The 17,900-nt window shown below is 44.8% G+C and overlaps 1 protein-coding gene across 8 annotated transcripts in view; it reads right to left on the reverse strand.

The window, feature by feature from the left end:
- TFDP1 (transcription factor Dp-1) overlaps positions 1-17,900 on the reverse strand; it is a 531,476-nt gene that overhangs the window by 263,344 nt on the left and 250,232 nt on the right. For all 8 annotated transcript variants that reach the window (XM_086934690.1, XM_086934693.1, XM_086934687.1 and 5 more), the window contains exon 5: positions 4,514-4,635. In XM_086934690.1, the coding sequence (XP_086790816.1) occupies positions 4,514-4,635 (122 nt within the window). The remainder of the gene's footprint in view (positions 1-4,513; positions 4,636-17,900) is intronic.

Here is a 17,900-nt window from a genome sequence, read left to right on the forward strand (position 1 = left end):
GTGGGAGCACCCAAAATAGACACATGGATACAAGATGTTGCTTATTGCCAGGAGATGCTGACCGCATACTGGGATTTAATGCTCACAGCATCTAGGCCCAAAGATATCTGGGCCCCATTTGTGGCATGGGTTAAGACACACAATGAACGTACAGACCCTGCACCTTGCGAGTATGCATCTGCACACTCTCAGACCACCACGCCACCTATCCCGAACACCTAATCAGGCCCCCGAGTTAGCTATGAGACATATATCACTTCTCTACTGCACCCTTGCAAGGACACCGAGATTGGTCTAAAAGTACTGTCTAGGCTGGGATGTTGGAGGAAGAGATTATTTAAAAAGTGACATGCCTCTTTATGTCATACTGTTAATTACTTATGGCCATGTTAAACTGTTCCATGCTGTCTACTGCCTAACTTTTACATTTAAAGAAGACATGTAAGGCTGCCTACTACTGTAAGTGTATATGCCTGCCTAATATTAATCTCAGACTCCGTGTTGCTGTGACGTAACTTATATGTGTTGAATGATGTTTCTAAGATGCAAAATGAATCAACAAAATTAAAAAAATAAGAAGGCATCCCTCGCTACAAACTCTCAATCCCAATTCGCAAACCTGCGTTTCATATTGTCCACTGTTGCCAGCAGATTCAGGTTCGCGTGGCCCCAAATATAAAAGACTTAAGGATGTTTTAGTTGCCACTCAGATTCCGGTCATTCAACAGAGTCTGACAACATAATAATGGTTTCAAGCTTTGTTTCATGGAGATACCATGACTTAAAGCCAGATGGTGCTTCTTCAGACCAGAGTAGAACGTCTATTCCTATCTGTCTGCTCATGTAAAACATTGACATGTCTAATCTTATGAGACCTACAGAGTTTTCTATCACTGTGAGGAAAGATTGAAAGACTTGTCTGATCGCCCTAAGCTCTAGCACAATGATGCGTGATTTCTCTCAATGGGATCATGGTGCTCCTCCCTTACAAATCCGGCAAATTGCAGCCCAGCCCTCCATAGGCACCTCTGCAATCATCAGCTTAATCCTACAGAAAGGCCTGGCCAGGAATTCTGAAATGTTGGCCAGGCCTTTCAAAATGTTGGCCTGTGACAAACACCAATTTATTGTTTTTATTCTTGGAGTAAGCCAAACATAACTGAGCAAATCAGTAGCTTGCTATTATTGTACATCCATGTCCTGCTGGAGACGGGTGGATATAAAGACTGCAATTCAGAATTAGTAGAATGCAGGAGGAGATCATGCCCAGCACAGATATGAATTGATAAAATGACACCTGCCACATTCCTCACTTGTTTTGCCAGCATTTGTTGTCTGATAATTTGGTCTTCTGATGGATAGGCGTTCCCTATTCTTGTGTGGAGTGCAGCTTTCAGAGTTGTATCAAAGTAGATGAACGGCATTAATATTTGTCTGAGTTCAGAGAAAGGGCCAACTCATTGAATAGGTCTAAGCAGGATCTAGTGGGTCTTTCATCCACCAATTAAGACCTTCCTTTGAACAACTGTTCATTTAGATAGTGATACACCTCGTGACCCTGTCAGCGTAGAAAGACTGTCACTGGGTCCATGCACATGGTAAATGTCCTCAAGGCTGACTTCAGGCTGAACAGCAGAACTGATACTGGCAACCTGTCAGCTCGAACTACAGGAGCTTGGGTGGAAATATGCATCTTTATTTTTAATGCAACTTGAACTTCCTTTCCTGAAGTAGTTGCAGAACCCTTGGCAGTGTGCCCACTTAAAAAGACTACTTCTTAGTTATTTGTTTAGTTGTCAGAGATACAAAACAGGGACGTATTCACCATACCTTTTCCTGATGAGAAAGAAACTGGAAGTATAACCTATTTTTTTTTAGATATGGGGCAGCTTGAGGGCTCCTTATTTCAGTACTATGGTAAATCAAACTGGAGATGCTTGTGAATCTTTGATCAGTGATGCTCTTTGAACAAACTCCAGCATATGGATTTACCGGACCATGTCTAGAACACAATGGTCCTTTATGGCTTCTTAACATGGGAAACCGTATGAAATCCTCACACTTAGAGGGCCTTGTGGGTGTGAGTGGGGGTATGGGTGCAACCACAGCCCGCAAGAAGGCATAATCTGTGTACCCTGTTGCTTGGTTAGACAGCTTATTGTTGTCTGTACTGAAAGGAAACAAAAGAAGTTAAATTGTGCAGGTAATATGGCTTGCAGTCGTAAAACGGTTGCTGCAGCTGTAAGCGTCAAGGTTGGAATGCTCCACGAAATTCTCTGGGTCCATGAAATGGATTCATAGATCAATACTATTATACAATAGAGGTTTACAGCCTTTACCTCGCGATCTTCACCCCGGAGGGTGTTACCACGCAGGTCCCTTTTTTTTTTATAATTTACCATGCAATACTTTATTATGCAGGTTAAGTATTTTTTTGAATGACAAATGGGTCATGAAAATGTATTTAAGAGATGGGTAAGGGTTAAGGGAAGCATGAGGGTAGAAGCAAAGGAAGGTAAGGTATTAGGGTTAGGGGCAGATAGTGATATGGGGAGGTAAGGGTTTTCAGGGTTTAAGGGCAGGTGAAGGGAGGTAAAGGGTTTTTAAGTTTCTGGGGAGGGTAGAGGTAAAAGGATAAGGTTTTTTTATCAGAAGTGGGCATATGTAAAGGGGTAAAGGTTTTTGGGAGGTTTAATCTCAGTGAAGGGTAGCGATACAGGGAGGTATGGTGTTTTTAGGAATGGAGAGGTCAAGGAAAACGGTATGAGGGTTTTCTAGGGGTCATGGACAACTACAGGTAGACAGAGAGAACTGTTATTTAGGGTTCAAGGGCAAGTAGAAGTAAAGGGGGGTAAATGTTTTCTTAGGGTTCAGGGGCAGTTACAGGTAAAGGAAACTAACAGGTTCTGAGGGTTCAGGGGCGATTAGAGGTAATTGGATTAAAAGAAAAAAGGCAGTTGCACCCCAAAAAGGAAAATGTATCACCAGGCTTTACAACACTACTACTGAGAAAAGGCATGCTTTGTAAAGCCTTGAGAGGTATTACAACCAGTTTAAAGGTCAATGTGGTTTAATACCGTGGGGAATGCCCTGCGTTGCAACGTCTGATATTACCCCAACGACCTGGCTGTATCATTATCCATTTTTATGGACTGCAATGCTGCATGCACATTATAGCTAAAAAACATTCTTCGTCAACAAACTGGACCTCTTGGATAAAGGGCGTAGCTAGGCTTGACGTGAAAGGAAATCAGGCCATGCCATTTGTCGAAGCCCTGTAGTGACAACCACCAAGCACTATCTATCCACTGGCGTCCTCTCCTCACAGAATTGACGTGGCCTCCACTTTGTATAGTAGGAGATCAATTTTACTTCCACATTTAATGTTACACTGGACGATAATGGTCAAGCTATTTTTTGCCTTAATGGACGTTGCAGCTAGGGTGAAAATTGTTTCCAAAGTTTCTCTTTTTCATCCCTCAACGATCTTTGTAGGAGGTTCTATGGGCAGTTTGTGGAACCACTGAATTTACTTTGGGCTTGGCCTTTCCAACAAACGGGAGTAGTGATTTGTGCTCTATGTTTTTTATTGAGTCTTGGTACCATGCTCTGCACACTGAACTGAAGCTTGCATAATTTTTACTTCTTCCTATCAGATATGATCGATCATTGGTATTAATTTCACTGCTTTCATTGTCTGCTCTTCATCATAATGAAATCAACCTATTACAGTAACTGGTAACTTGAATAGCATGATGCTCTCTCAACCTAGGAGTTGTACCATGCACAGTTATCTGGTTAGAACCTCCATAGGATAAAGAAGGATCCCCAGTGCAAGCGCTACATCATTTAATTTATTTTGCTTACCAACCTGGCCCTGTGCCTAGACACACTTTTCTGAAATTAAAGTAATTTTATTCATAGGGGTTCCAGTCGTTAACTGTGTCTTCCCAAATTTTGCCGTTCTATACTGTATTTTTTAGACAGCGAAGGAAGACATCCAGACGACTGCAAAGGAGGTGACAATTGAGTTGTGGGAAAAGGTTTTTAAACAGCAGCTGTCATTGAGGAAAGAGGTATAGAGGGAGTCAGCAAAATAGTCCTTTATCACAAGCCTTTTCTGGTGTCAAGCTTTTTTTTTTTTATTTTTTTTTTTTTTTTAGAGGTTTCATGTGATAGAACCATGAAAGTGGCTGATATCTTGTCAGCTGTCCATCCCGTTGATCAAAAGACAACAAATGAATACCAGAACTCCAAAAATGCTGTGACATTTTGAAGGTAAGGACTGGAACGTAGCACCCCTGTGGCATTGCCCTCTTGTAATACTCAAGTTAATACTGCGGTGCTCGAATATCTAGACAATTCTATAGATAAATAAATTAAAACACCACTGTTCAGTATCTCCTAATTGGCAAATGGACACATTTACAAAGAGATACACCTGTAATGTACACAAAATACCCAAAACAATTTTAAATGCATTGACTTTTCTACAAAGGTAAATATTGCTCACCCAGCAGACCAAGGTGAGGCGTCAGAAGCCTGGTTCTGTGACACAAAATGTGTATTAGGCGTGTGGGGGCTTCCCACGAGGATTGTATTCGGTGCAGAGGGTCTCTGAGGAGTACCAATAACCTATAAATATAATATATATGATATAATGTGATTAGTTCATCATCAGTTAAACAACAAAGTAATATTTACAAAAAAACTGCTTGACTGTATAGCAGCTGCAAACATGACAAAAAATTCTCAAACATGTACCATCAACATCAGTCATTATGAACTATGTCAAAGGAAGTGTTGAACACATGTAGCACACAGTCGATAGAAGATTGGCAATATGTTATTTTCTAAAACGATGCAATGTACAACTTACCCCATTACTATACTTATCCCCACAGAATGCTCAGTCAATGAATCCATGCTGAAGTACTGTCCTCCAAGGACAGGACCTCAAACTCAGTTTTAAAAGAGATGAGGGGCATGACCTGCAGGACAAGAAGTGTGGAGGTGCTTTCAGCCACAGTGCTGGGCAACCCAGGACCAAAACAGACTACACAAACGAAAGGAGGAACCTATCTCCAACATTCTCCCAATCCAAGAATATTGGGGTCTTGCTGAGATCAAGACATTTTGGAGAACTGAGATTTCTGCATTAAACAAGAAAGACTGCCAGCACCTTAATTTGAGAGACCACAAAGGCGATGTGTCCAGAGTATCCCAGGAAGAGCAGTGTGTTCAAGTTCAGGGCCGCAGCTACAAAACAAAGACAAATCCAGAGTCTCCCACTGGCTGCGGAATCCTCGCTGCCATCCCTGTATTACTGGAGTTGAGTGGTAATGGTGTCTGCACAATGGCGCACCCCAAAACTTCAAGGTCACAACATCGGGAGTCACTAAATCACAGGTAAGGTTTAAATACATTGAGATCAGGAATCACTACATCACAAGAGTTTATAACACAGGGAAGTATGAAGTATATGAAATTATTTCATGTTAAAAGAGGTCCACCTTGCATAGCAAGAGAACAGGAAGGGTTTCCAAATACCACAGCTGGCTTTTCAGAAACCTAAGAGATCTCCAACTGTTGAATTGTTTGTAGCTGCTTTCTTTTTGCTCTCACAACCTACTACTCCTATGCAATTGTATAACCTACGCAGGAGCTGTTCATATTGTCATCACAGTCTGTTATACAACGATCACAATCTACATCCCCTTGATACTTATGTAATAAGCTATCAATAAAAATATTTTGAAATTATTTAGTGTTTATATATATATATATTTTTTTTGTCGGGGTGAGGGGTCTGTAAAATAAACCATTTTGCAACCGGATACCTGTGTGCTTGTCTTTTTGGCTCAACGGAGCCGGAAGTGTTGGGATATAGATATATAGAATCGGTGCTGCTTTTAAAACTTGAATAAAAGCCTGTCAGCAGTATTGGGCCTCACTTTGTGGTGTTTTCGTGGTGAAAATTCTGGGCTGCTCCGTGCCCAGGTGTGAGGCCACTCCGTAGGGTCAGGCTCCAGAACGGGGGACTTGCTGTGTATCTAAACTGAGGAGCTAGACCCACTCGCGCTGCAAACCTACAAAGGAAATGCCACTGAGTGAAAAGCAAGCGCGAGGAAGAGATTCTATGCAGGGTGACCTCCTGCAATGATCGTGCTGCAAGACGGACTCGAGCTCAAGTTTCCAATTAAAAGGAAGAAGTATTTCACTTTGTCCTAATTTCACCTGACTGTTCCAGGATTGCCCAAAATGATTAATTGTGCCTGTGTTTTTGAGAACAAATGCCATCTGGAGAAAGAAAACCAGAGGACTTCTAGCAGGAAGGTTAATACTTTTCACAGCGCACTATGGGACTTGTAGGAAAATTACAACAGTCACGTGATGTACTCTGTTTTTCTCAAAAAGCGTGCCCCAGCACACCTGCTTTCATTAGATTCCTTACCGTGATCAAGGCAGAGCGCCGAAACGTTGGTGAAAGGAATCGGTGCTGCTTTTAAAACTTGAATAAAAGCCTGTCAGCAGTATTGGGCCTCAATTTGTGGTGTTTTCGTGGTGAAAATTCTGGGCTGCTCCGTGCCCAGGTGTGAGGCCACTCCGTAGGGTCAGGCTCCAGAACGGGGGACTTGCTGTGTATATATAGATATATATATATATATATATATATATATATACACACACACACACACATTTACATATATATATATATATATTTTTTTTTTTATATATTTTTTTTTTACCTACTGGCGGTCGCCAGTAGGTAGGTAGTTATAGTTAGGACCTAGCTACCTTAGGAAATCCGCAACTTTCTATTGGGAATAACTTTGGTGCCGGTGGAGGAATTTGCGTGTAATTTTCCAAAATTTAGGCCAGCTCCGCTCCGCTTCTTCCCTGGAAGTTTCGGGGGGATTCGTCAAGCGGGCCGAGAAAAAAGGGGGGTCCCAAAACGTGTTTTCCCCCTTGTTAATTTCCATAGGACGAATAGACAAGGCTACAGCCAGAACCGCTGAACGGAATTACACCAAACTTTGCAAAATTGTAGGGACTGGTACGCAGAAGTGCTTTTTCTATATTTGGTGAAAATTGCTCCAGTGGTTTTTACGAAAATTAGGTTCCAAATCACATATATATCTATATGCGCGCTTCTAGCGCTTACCGGTACGCGTACCGGTGAGCGCACCCGGGGCGACACGGAAGTGCGCGAGCGGAAAGCCGATTGGTTCTCGGGTGTTTGTCAACATTCTAAACAGTCCGGAGAGTCAACCATCTTGTGTCTCAGTAGAATCGAGACACAAGAGGTGAAAATAAAAAGGGGGAAAAGATTATAAGGGGGCAGTGTAGACCCTCCCTGACCCCCTAGATTTTCTGAGGGGGGACTAAAAGGACCCTGAAGGGCAAAAAAACGTTTTTTTTTTTTTTAAAATTTGCGGGGTAAGCGCTGGGTGCGTTCCCATGTACGCTTCCCGGTACGCATACCCTGAGCGCACCACGGGGAAAAACAGTAAATAATTAGAGTAAAAAAATAATTTAGAGTGCTTAGTGGTAGGGTAGCTCTGAAAAGAGCTGTTGTGTTATGTGGGTGTTTTTTGTACCTACAAGTAGGTACCGATGCAGAGTCTAAAATTCAAGAGGAAGACTATTCCCCTCATCTGTAAAATGTACACCATCTCTCCTATAGATGCCTTGCATGTTGTAACGCAAGTTGTTGTGGTATATGGAACCCATACCATAGTCTTTGAGGAAAACAGAAACAGATTTATTCACATGTTTGAAGTTTGAAGTTTTTATTAGTTTAGCACAGTTACTTAAAACCATTGCTATAAAAGACAGCATTAGCACATTTATAAAAATCAGCATTAACACATTTGACATGTTAAAAAACAGAGCTGAGAAACAGCTCTCCAGGCTTAGTGTCCATTATGCTTATAAGAAAAACAGTCTTATGGTTGCCGATATGAACATTTTGCTAAGCTAGACCAAAATAAAAAATTATTAAAACAAAGGGTGCTGAGTGACAGGGCTCAGGCGGTCCATCTAGCTGGTTCACTGCTGTCTCCCGTAAGGTTGTGTGCGGGGTCCCCCAAGGTTCTTCACTTTCCCCTTTTTTGTTTAATGTATACATCTATCCCCTCTTTTTATGTTGCAGCAGCTTGAGGTCACGGTGTTTAATTACGCCGATGACCTCCAGCTAATTTTCAACCTCTCTCACTCCCCCTCATCCTCCCAGAACGTCCAATCTGTTATGCTGTTCATCCAGGATTGGATGAACTGCAACCACCTCAAACTCAACCCGGACAAGACAGAGTTAGTCTTGACCGGAGGTGGTTGCAGCCCTTGGTCCCCGTCTCACTGGCCTCTCTCACTTGGTGTCCCCCACTCCCCGTTCCCAAAGTCAAAACTCTCAGTATCCTCCTTAATCCCTCACTTTCTGTCCACTCACAGGTTAGCGCTGTTGTTTCCTCTTGTTTTTTCTCCCTCAGAACTATTAGGAAGATTTCCCGCTTCTTTTCCCTCCCTGCCCTAAAGATCATAGTGATGGCAATGGTGCTCTCGCGCCTTGATTATGGCAACATTATCTATAATGGCGCGCCGGCCTATGCTATTCACCGCCTGCAACTAGTGCAGAACCAGGCTGCCCGCCTGATCCATGGCCTGCCTAAATTCCATTGTGCAACTCCTCTATTGCAGGCACTGCACTGGCTGCCGGTGAAAGAGCGAGCCCTGTTCAAGCTTGGCTGCCTCACTTTCCAGGCCAAAATGGGCACCGCTCCGGAGTTCATTTGCTCTGCCATTAAGCCTTACAAACCGGGTAGAGAGCTTCGCTCCACCCACATGGCACTCCTGACCATCCCCCGATTTAAAAAGAAAAAGGCTGGCGGAACAAAATTTGCGGTTCTCGCTCCTGTGTTTTGGAACTCCCTCCCTGTGGAACTCCGCATGACACCTTCTTACACAGAGTTTCGAAAAAGCCTTAAAACCCTGCTCTTCTCTCGAGCCTTCGATGTCTAACTGTCTAACTTCCTCTGCTCCTGCTGTCTCCTCGCAATCTGAAAAGCGCCATGAAACCGCGTGGTATAAGCGCGCTATACAAATGTTTTTAAATTCAAATTCAAATTAAACCACAGGGGCAAGAAAATCTGTAATGAGTTTTTGAGGGGGAGAGGGTAGGAGAGTGGGAGCCGAGGAAGGTAACAGAAGATTGTCCAAGAGTCTCACAAATTTTCCAGACCTTGCAAGCACTGGAGTGTCAGACGCAAAACAAAGGGCCAAAGCCTCCCAGCATGTCCTAATGCCCCATCTTATATACAAGGGTTTAAGGAGAGACTTTCTTGGGGCAGCTAGGGCCGGGCAACGACACAGGAGATGGAGCCATGATTCAGAGTGGTATTTGCACAGTCTGCAGGCCCCCCCTCACTTGTTGGAGCCCATCTGTTAAAGGCCGTCGAACGCAGGCCAAGAAGTCGCATGAACATTATATTCTTCCGTGCCACTATGTTTAAATTTTCCTGGAAATAAGCTTGCGGTTTCCCTGGAAGATACGAAGAGTTCAAGTGGAGCAAAATGGTAGATGTTTTTACGGAGTGCAGATCCATACGATGGGAAATTAATTTGACCTGCCTGTTGATGGCATTTATCCAGGATGAGTATGGAATAGTATCTGAAAAAAGAGTTGCGTTGTACATCTCTAGCACTCTTATGGCCTTTGCAATCTGGGTGTTCCAAGGGTTGCCAGGACTGGAAAAAGTTTCTTTTAGCTGGGATTTTAAAGTATTGTTGCCAGCTTTCAGTGTCCTTATAAAATATTTCAGGGTATCGGCCTCGCAATAAATTGATTGTCTTTGTAGGCCCAGCTCTAAACGTAGTCTAGCCCGCTGAATGAAACTTGGAAGGTGGAAGATTTTTTTGTAGGTGGAGATTTGGGCGAGATCAAGACTAGCAGAGCAAGCGCCGGGAAAGGCCTGATGCCCATAGGTTAAGGCAGGAAGAAGAGTAGCTTTAATCACCTTCAGAATGGCTTCTGCAGAGGGACTGATCAGAGACAGGTTCAACCGGGTCAGGGAGTATATAATTGCTCCTGCTCTATTTTGCAAGGCAGCTAGGTGAGCTGTAGGTCTAGACGTCTTGTTGAACCAGACTCCCAGATAATTATATTTTACGGTTGTATTGATCCTGGCAGGCCCAATGGTCCACCTTAAACTTTTCTTATTCTTACATCTGCCAAATATCAGTACCTTGGTCTTTGCCGGATTGATTTTCAGTGCATTAGCGATGTTATATATATGGAACCTACTTAAAGCTCGTTGGAGACCCGATTTTGCTTGGTCCATTATAACAATATCATCCGCGTATTGTAATAAGTGCAAAGACTTTAACAGGGCCCAGTTTTGGCGGGAGAAGATTGCTATTCTCTAGGAATGTTCCGAGATCGGCTGTGTAAAGATTGAACAAGAGGGGGGCAAGAACACAGCCTTGCTTTAGTCCGTCTTCGACAGTAATTCTTGAAGAGACTGTCTTTGGGCCGGTTTTGATTTGCACCCATGTGTTCTTGTGCAGGGAGAGGAGTGCTCCTAGGAGGCTCTGCGGAATCCCCACTTATTCAGTTTCCTCAACAAGATATTCCGAGACACTTTATCGAAAGCCGCGCTGTAGTCAATAAAACAGCAGTAAAGTGGAAGATGTTTTTTTTGAGCTGCTTGTTGACTCAGGATGGCTAGAGTAGTGATATTGTCTATTGTGGAGGCCGATGCCTGAAACCCAGTTTGGTAGTATGGTATTATGTTATTATCTACAACCCATTTTTCGAGCACCCTAAGAAGACACCGGGCATATGCCTTTGCCTCAAGATCTAGTAGCGCGATAAGTTGGTAATTAGCCGGGAGCGTGGTGTCTCCTTTCTTGAATATGGGGCATAGAGTCGAACCTAACCATGAGACTGGTAGCTGACATGTCATGAACACGTTGTTATATAGGGGAGTCAAGAGGTCCGCCCACTCTTCCAGGGCACATTTGAATACCCCAGCCGGAAGACCGTTGGGCCCTGGAGCGCCGTCGTTTTTCATATTTCGCAGATACTTTGGAGACCTCGACTGCAGTGGTCAACTCGTGAGTTTCTGTTTGGGTGGGTTCAACACGATCTCGTAATTCAATCACCACGGGGTCCGGGGTGTCACTGCGATATAGTTGGGACACGTGCAGGGCCCAATCTTCTTCACAAACCGCGTTTCCTCTCATCTTGTTCGTGGAACAGAGTTTGTTCATACAACTCCAAACTGGGACTGACTGTTGCCCTTGAGCAGGGTGAATATTTCTAGCCACTCAGAGTGATCTTTTACGCTTTTGGTCTCCCATAAAGATTTCTTGAAGGTCTTTCACAGTGATGCCACATTATTGGCAGTATGTGTAGTTCCGATCAGTTTGTGCCGGCGGACGGCCCTCCTGAGGATCTTTCTTTGGGAGGCTAGTGCTGGGTCGTAGGTTTGCTTCGGACGTGGCCCAGATGATCTAGACTGAACCACGCGGACTACCAGGAGATCCTGTAATTTAACGATGGCGTTATCCCACAGGTGATGTAACTCTGTGGGAGCATCAAGTCTGAAGTTAGGTACTTCGTCCTTAAGCCAAATTCCCACCTTGACAGAACCTAGTGAGTCCCATTTAATTCTTCTAGCCAAGGTGTGGAGTTCGGCCCGCGATGATTGCCCCACTTCTGTTATTTTAGCGGCAACTGGCGTTTGCAAATGCATTGTTACCATTAGAGGGTTGTGGTCGCTCTCTAAACGATCGAGAATTTCCATCCTGGCCAGTTTGTTGCCCAGAAGCGGTGATAAAACAATATAATCAATAGTGGAGATGTTGCTAAACGTTGGCAAAAAATGAACACCCGTGTTCTGTTCCAGGGTAATTTGCTGAGCTGAGCGGAGGTTATAAATTGTAAAAAAAAAATGGTCATCGCTTCCTGCTCTTTGGTTTTCCTTGCTAAGAGGCCGGTAATTGCAAGGTCTTTGATGTTAAAGTCTCCTAATAACAGTACCTCCGTAAATGCGAATTCCAGTAGAAGATCTGCCAGATGTTTTATCAGTAGCTCAGTTGCAGTTGATTTTGTGGTTTTCGCTGTGTTGTGGTAACAGTTAATTAGGAGAATAGAAAGGGCCCTCCCTGGCAATGAGAGGCCGGTAATAAGTACAGTCTGTCCTGTTGTCAGGTTCCGAGAAATAGGTGTGACCGTTATCTTACAGCTGTGCTTAATGAAAATAGAGAGGCCCCCAGAGGGTCTTCCGTGGGAGTTGGCCTGGGCGGCTGGTTGAAAAAGTTCATAATAGCCAAGCAGAGGCAATGGAGATAGAGACCAGGTCTCCTGGAGACATATGATATCGCTTTTGTTCAGGAAATCCACGGCTGATTTTGAGGCAAGATTTGACTTTAGCCCGGCCACATTCCAGGATGTGAAAGTTAATTTAGAATTGAACCAGCTGACGCCCATGTTAGGAAGGGCGCTGCTGGACAGTTGGTTGAAAGCTCAAGGGCAGGATAACCGTGGCGGGTGTCGTTTGCGTGGAAGGCAGGGCAATTAAGTTTGCAGCTTATCAGACGTTGATTGTTGTGGCATGCGATGTTTAAGAGATTATCCACTTTCGAGGCTTCCGGGAGCCAAGCATGGGTTGCGCCCTGGGACCCCTTCAGTACGCTGGTAAACTGCTTCACTGGGGCCTGGGGGAGGAGGACGTGGGGATATTTTTGATGAATAGGAACCCACATTTCGATACCCCAGTTTTCAAATAAATTGGCTTCCCTGAGAATTGCATTCCTGATGGATTCCTGGGACCACGATGTAGTGGTGGCTTCTGAGCCCCCTTTCCCTGGTATTGTGGAGAACTTAACCGATATAAGGTCTGAGGAGGTGACCCCAGACAGCGCTGGAACACAGTTGAGTAAACAAATGAGATTACCTCTATTAAGGATGTCATATGGGCCCTTATGATCATATTGAGGATAAAGGACAAGTTCTGCTCCCTTTTCCAGGTTCTGGTGATTCTGACTCCTAGCTGGTTCTTTTAAAAGTGCTGGCGCCATCAAAAGTTGTAGACGTGCTTCAGGTGGGTGATTGTTCCCCCCCGGATGGCTTGCCATTTCCGGTACATGTGGCAATTGGGGCGGAAAAGGCCTCTGCATGTGTGCGGAGGAGTCCCAACCAGCTTTAGATGGGTCCTCTGATAGATGGTACACTTTGCGGCCTGTTATTTCGCCCTCTATTGCACTTTCCGGGTCCGCGTTCAACGTTTTCGCCATTACCTGACAATTAAGTGGACTCTTCTGTGTTTCTGGCATTGCTCCGACGGACTGTACAGTGATGTTATGACTTCCAAGTCTTTGGTCATGGATAATTGATCCTGTGAATTTATTAGACGGTGGTTCATTCACTGTTGTTGGGAAATTTAATTCGATGGCTGTTGTAGCCCCGGGACCTCCCTGAGTTGATAGACCGGGCTTTTCACTGGTGACCTTTGAACCCACGGGGGTCATACTTGTCTCGATAGGTTTTGTTTTGGATTTTGAAAGTAAGTTGAAGATGGGGAAATAAGGGAAACCCCTTGATTTAATGGCTGGCAGACTGAGTGCTGCTAACCCTTCACGCCTGCTCTCCTTTTCGCTAAGCGTTGTTTTTTAGATTGTTTAAGTTTCTTTTTCGCCCTCCTTGACAATGAAGGTTTCATTGAAGGATTAGGAAAGCTGTGGGCCATGTCCATGTGGGCAGTGTCGGTGCGGACAGATCATGTGGTTAATAATTGCGTTGGTGTTCGACTGGTAATTTCAGTGAGTTCAAAGCCTGCTATGGGGGGGGGCAGGGGCTAGTCCCTGGTGAAAAGCAGGCTTGACTTATTAGCTGGGCCGACACAAGAGGAAGTATTTTTTCTTTCTGGGGGTGGACTGGATACTGTGGCAGAGCATGAAGGCTCTTCAATGGTGAATAAAATGTAAGACTCTTGCGTGGGCTCTAGTGGCCCTTCTCCGTTGCTGTGGCACTTCACACTTTTCAAGATTGCACCCAGGATTTCAGGGAGAGACGAAAGTTTGTTGATTATTGGAGAGCAAGAGCAGGAATTTGAGTTGCCCATTGGCGCCGCCAAGCCTTCAAGAGAGCTTATCCTGGAGCCCAGGTCCAATAGTGCTGAAGTCAGTTTGCATTAAATCGATCTGCAGCTCCATTTTCTGCGACTGCCATAACATGGATTTAGCAACTGCGTCTTGCTTTGCATGAAGAGATGTCAGTGAGACGGAGATAGAGTTTGTGGTGTCTGAAGAAGTAAACACTGGAGATTCCCGGTCCTCTAGTAAAGTTCTGAAAGAGTTTGAGAGTGGGCTAAAGCCCTGTGAGTGGGCAAGTGATTCTTCGATTCAGGCTTCTAAGGAGGCCAAGAATCGGTTGGATAGTTTATTAGGTAATGAAGATCCATCATAATTAAAACTTTTATTTGAAGATGAATGGTCATTATGGCCGTTTAAGGGAGCCCCTGAACATAGGCTTGGGCTGTGTTGTGGTTGGGGCTTCAGAGTTGAATCAGCCATGTTGAAGTAATCAGGATGATCTGGCGGTGTTGACTAGACACTGCCGTGGACATGGGCTTGAACTTGCAGCTTAGTCGCGGTGTTTAATACAGTGATGTTTAAGGAGTCTGAGCTGAGGACTGGTGAGGATGAATTTCCCAGGGCTGCAGGGGAGGCGCTTAGTGAAACGGAAAAACTCATGTAAGGCAAAGGATTTGGGCGAGGGAAGGTTTCTCCAGAGTTGGGTTTTTAATGTGAGCGGGGCTAGGAGAGCAATGGTTTTCAACTTGAATATCAGCTTTTAAATCCACGTCGAGCCGTAATGGATGGGTGGAGGGAGAGCCCTTTTGGAGAGGAATTTTTCCATAAAAGTCGCTGATCTGAGATTGCGATGGTGGGCCGCCTGAGTGTGACGTTGTGTCTTGAGGTGGTGGCGACTCCTGTTGAACCTCCCCGAGAGGCGGAGCGGAGTCTAGTGCCCTTTCTCTGTGGTAATTTTCTAAGCTGCTTGATGTTTTCCATGGTGAGTCCACAAGGTATTGTTTACGGGCTAGACGGGGGCGGGACTTACGCACCTCCTGTCCCCTTTTGAGAGTGTTGAATGCCCAGAGGTAATGGAAAGGAGCTGCAGAGCTGCAAAGACAGCGACAGCCCAGGAGGAGTCTTTGCAGTCCGACTTGGTTCCGATGTGGATAAAGGTTGATAAAGGTTACCAGGTGTCACTCTTCCTTCCTTCTAGCCCTTCCTTCCAGACCTGTGGAGGCCAGCTATTCGGTAACGGTCACCGCTGCTTGGCCCCTCTTCACATTCCGTCGTATAGCGCCGACTTCTCTGGGTCACGAGTGGCACAAATGAGCAGACTGGCTGAAGGTTCAGGGCTGGGGGCTGAGGACTGAAGGGTCTAAGAGCAGCCTCAGCCTCAGCAGCTGGCAGCAGGCTCCACAGCAAACGTCACTCGCCCGAGCGACCGGCCTCAGCCAACAACCTGGTCAGCAGATTACGCCCCCCCCAGTCTTGGCCAGCACCGCGCTCCGCGCCTTGCCGCCTAGGCGCTGACTCACCGGCTCTCAAGTACTCCCATCTCCTGGCTCCCCCAGGCTCTCAGTTCGTCAGCGGTGGAGCTTGTGGGGGGCCCAAGCGCGACGAGGCAAGGCTACAGCGGTGTTGTTATCACAGCGCTTAACTCCGCGCTCACACCCATCTGCAGCTGCTGCTCCTCTCGCGTATTGCCAGTCGACTGTACTGCTGCAAAAGCGGACTCAACTGCTTCGACGAGCTGGTAGGTGTGGTGAGGGGACCTAGCTCGGCGAGGCAAGGCTACAGCGGTGTTATTGCAGCGCTTGACTCAGCGCTCACACCCGCCTGTGGTTGCTGCTCCTCACGTGCTTGGCCAGTCAGCTACACCACCGCCGCAAAAACGGACCCACATAGACAGCAAAGCCAACAGGCAGCAGATGAAAGCCAACGACCCCCGCTTTCTTTTTCGCTGCAGCAGTTATTCCATTTTCCGCTTCCCTCTGCGGCAGCAGCAGCGGCAGCGGTAGAGACTGCGGCAGCTGTAGAGACTGCGGCCGCCTCGAGGCAATGCCGTTCAGTCGAAAGGATGGACGGAGTAGAGGGCATGTTTCCTTGTTTTTCCAATCTGTGGACAAAATTGGTTGGACCAGTTCCATTTTTGCCTTTGGCATATATTAGAAAATACCAAGGCAGTTTTTGGAAAAAGCGACATCAATTGCCCAAAGATGTCGTTTAAAAGCATTTCCAGACCTACCCCAGTTAAAGTGCCCAGGTCATTGCCACCACAGTGCACAATTATGAGGTCAGGGTGTGGTAGATGCATAAAGGATTTTACCAATGGTATCAATTGGTGACTTCTCAATCCTCCCTGTCCAATCCACATAATATCCACATTTGGTAAATTATGGTTGTGAATACCTCTGGTAGCTGCATATTTTTTCACTCCAGTGAACATAGCTATGACCCACAATCCAGACTTTTTGCATCTTCAAGGTAGATGTATTCAGATGAGTTGTGGAAATGAAATGGCAGTTTGAAAGTAGGAGTTATGAAAAAAAGTGGTTTAGATTCAGTGCACTTGAAAAAGCAGACATGATTGGTGATTTCTTAATATTCTCCACTGTAAATTAGGGTGCATGCTTTTGTTTTTAGAAAGAAGTCATTCTAATGGTTGAGAAAAAGTGATTGAAAGAAACATTGCACCTGATTAGCTACTACATTGAGAGGTCAAACACCCTTGCTGGATTCTTTTGCAACATAGTATGATGAACTTTTCAACTGTGTGCTGAGTTAGGTGGGAGTTACCATGGTAACAGGGTGAATGAGCACTGGGGGGGATGGGTGAATATTATGTGAGTTTGAAAGAGTTGAAATGTAGAACCAATTAAAATGTTACTTTGGTTTTGAAATAGTGTGGGAAGAATTTTAATTGGTTAAGTCCAGTGATGTGTGAAGAATTACAGGGAATCAGGGCCATTTCTGGTTGCAGTGTCTGAGGTGCATTTCAGAGATTCTGCTTAAGAAAATCTGGTGTGTGTGACTGACACTGTTCTAAATCTTCAAAAGCATTTTTAAAGGTGAGTAATGATTCTTTTAATATAGAGTGCTGTATGCACTATGGGGACGATTAAGAAGCACATTGTGCTTCTTTATTCTTGCATTGTGGGTCATGTTTTTTTGTTATGCTGTTAAAAAATGTAATGGTGCATATTGGAAATTTATTTTGGAAATGAGTTGGGTTTCTGCCTTGTTTTGTAGTGGTCATTTAAATGGGCTGTGCTCTGTGTCAAAAACGATTTACTATGGAAAATGTTTTCTGATAAAATGTCTGGCTTTTAAATTTTGGTGAAGGATCACACTGAGTGTCTGTGTGAAATAAGGAATTACATTTTCACATTTGTCAATAATGTCACCTGTGTCTGCTGACAGTTTGCATCGCTAAGGTTAAAGGGTACTCTGTGCCTGTGTCTCATGTCACTTTTCACCTGCACAATCTCTTTGTGTGTCATTTCTGTCTTTGTGTGTGTCTCATGTTACTCCGGTAATGGTGCATATTGGAAATGTATTTTGGAAATGAGTTAGGTTTCTGCCTTGTTTTGTAGTGGTCATTTAAATGGGCTGTGCTCTGTGTCAAAAACGATTTACTAGGGAAAATGTTTTCTGGTAAAATGTCTGGCTTCACTTCCCTTCCCCTCTCTTTCCTTCCTTCGCTCCCTCAATCATTCTTCTTCCTTTACTCACCTTACTCCAATTCTCTCACTCCTTATGTCACTCACTTTGTCCTCTCACTTCCTCACTCCCCTTCCCTCACTCCCTCCCCCTCTTAGCCT

The sequence above is a fragment of the Lissotriton vulgaris genome, chromosome 8 (assembly GCF_964263255.1).
Source record: "Lissotriton vulgaris chromosome 8, aLisVul1.2, whole genome shotgun sequence".
In the NCBI taxonomy this organism is placed as follows: domain Eukaryota; kingdom Metazoa; phylum Chordata; class Amphibia; order Caudata; family Salamandridae; genus Lissotriton; species Lissotriton vulgaris.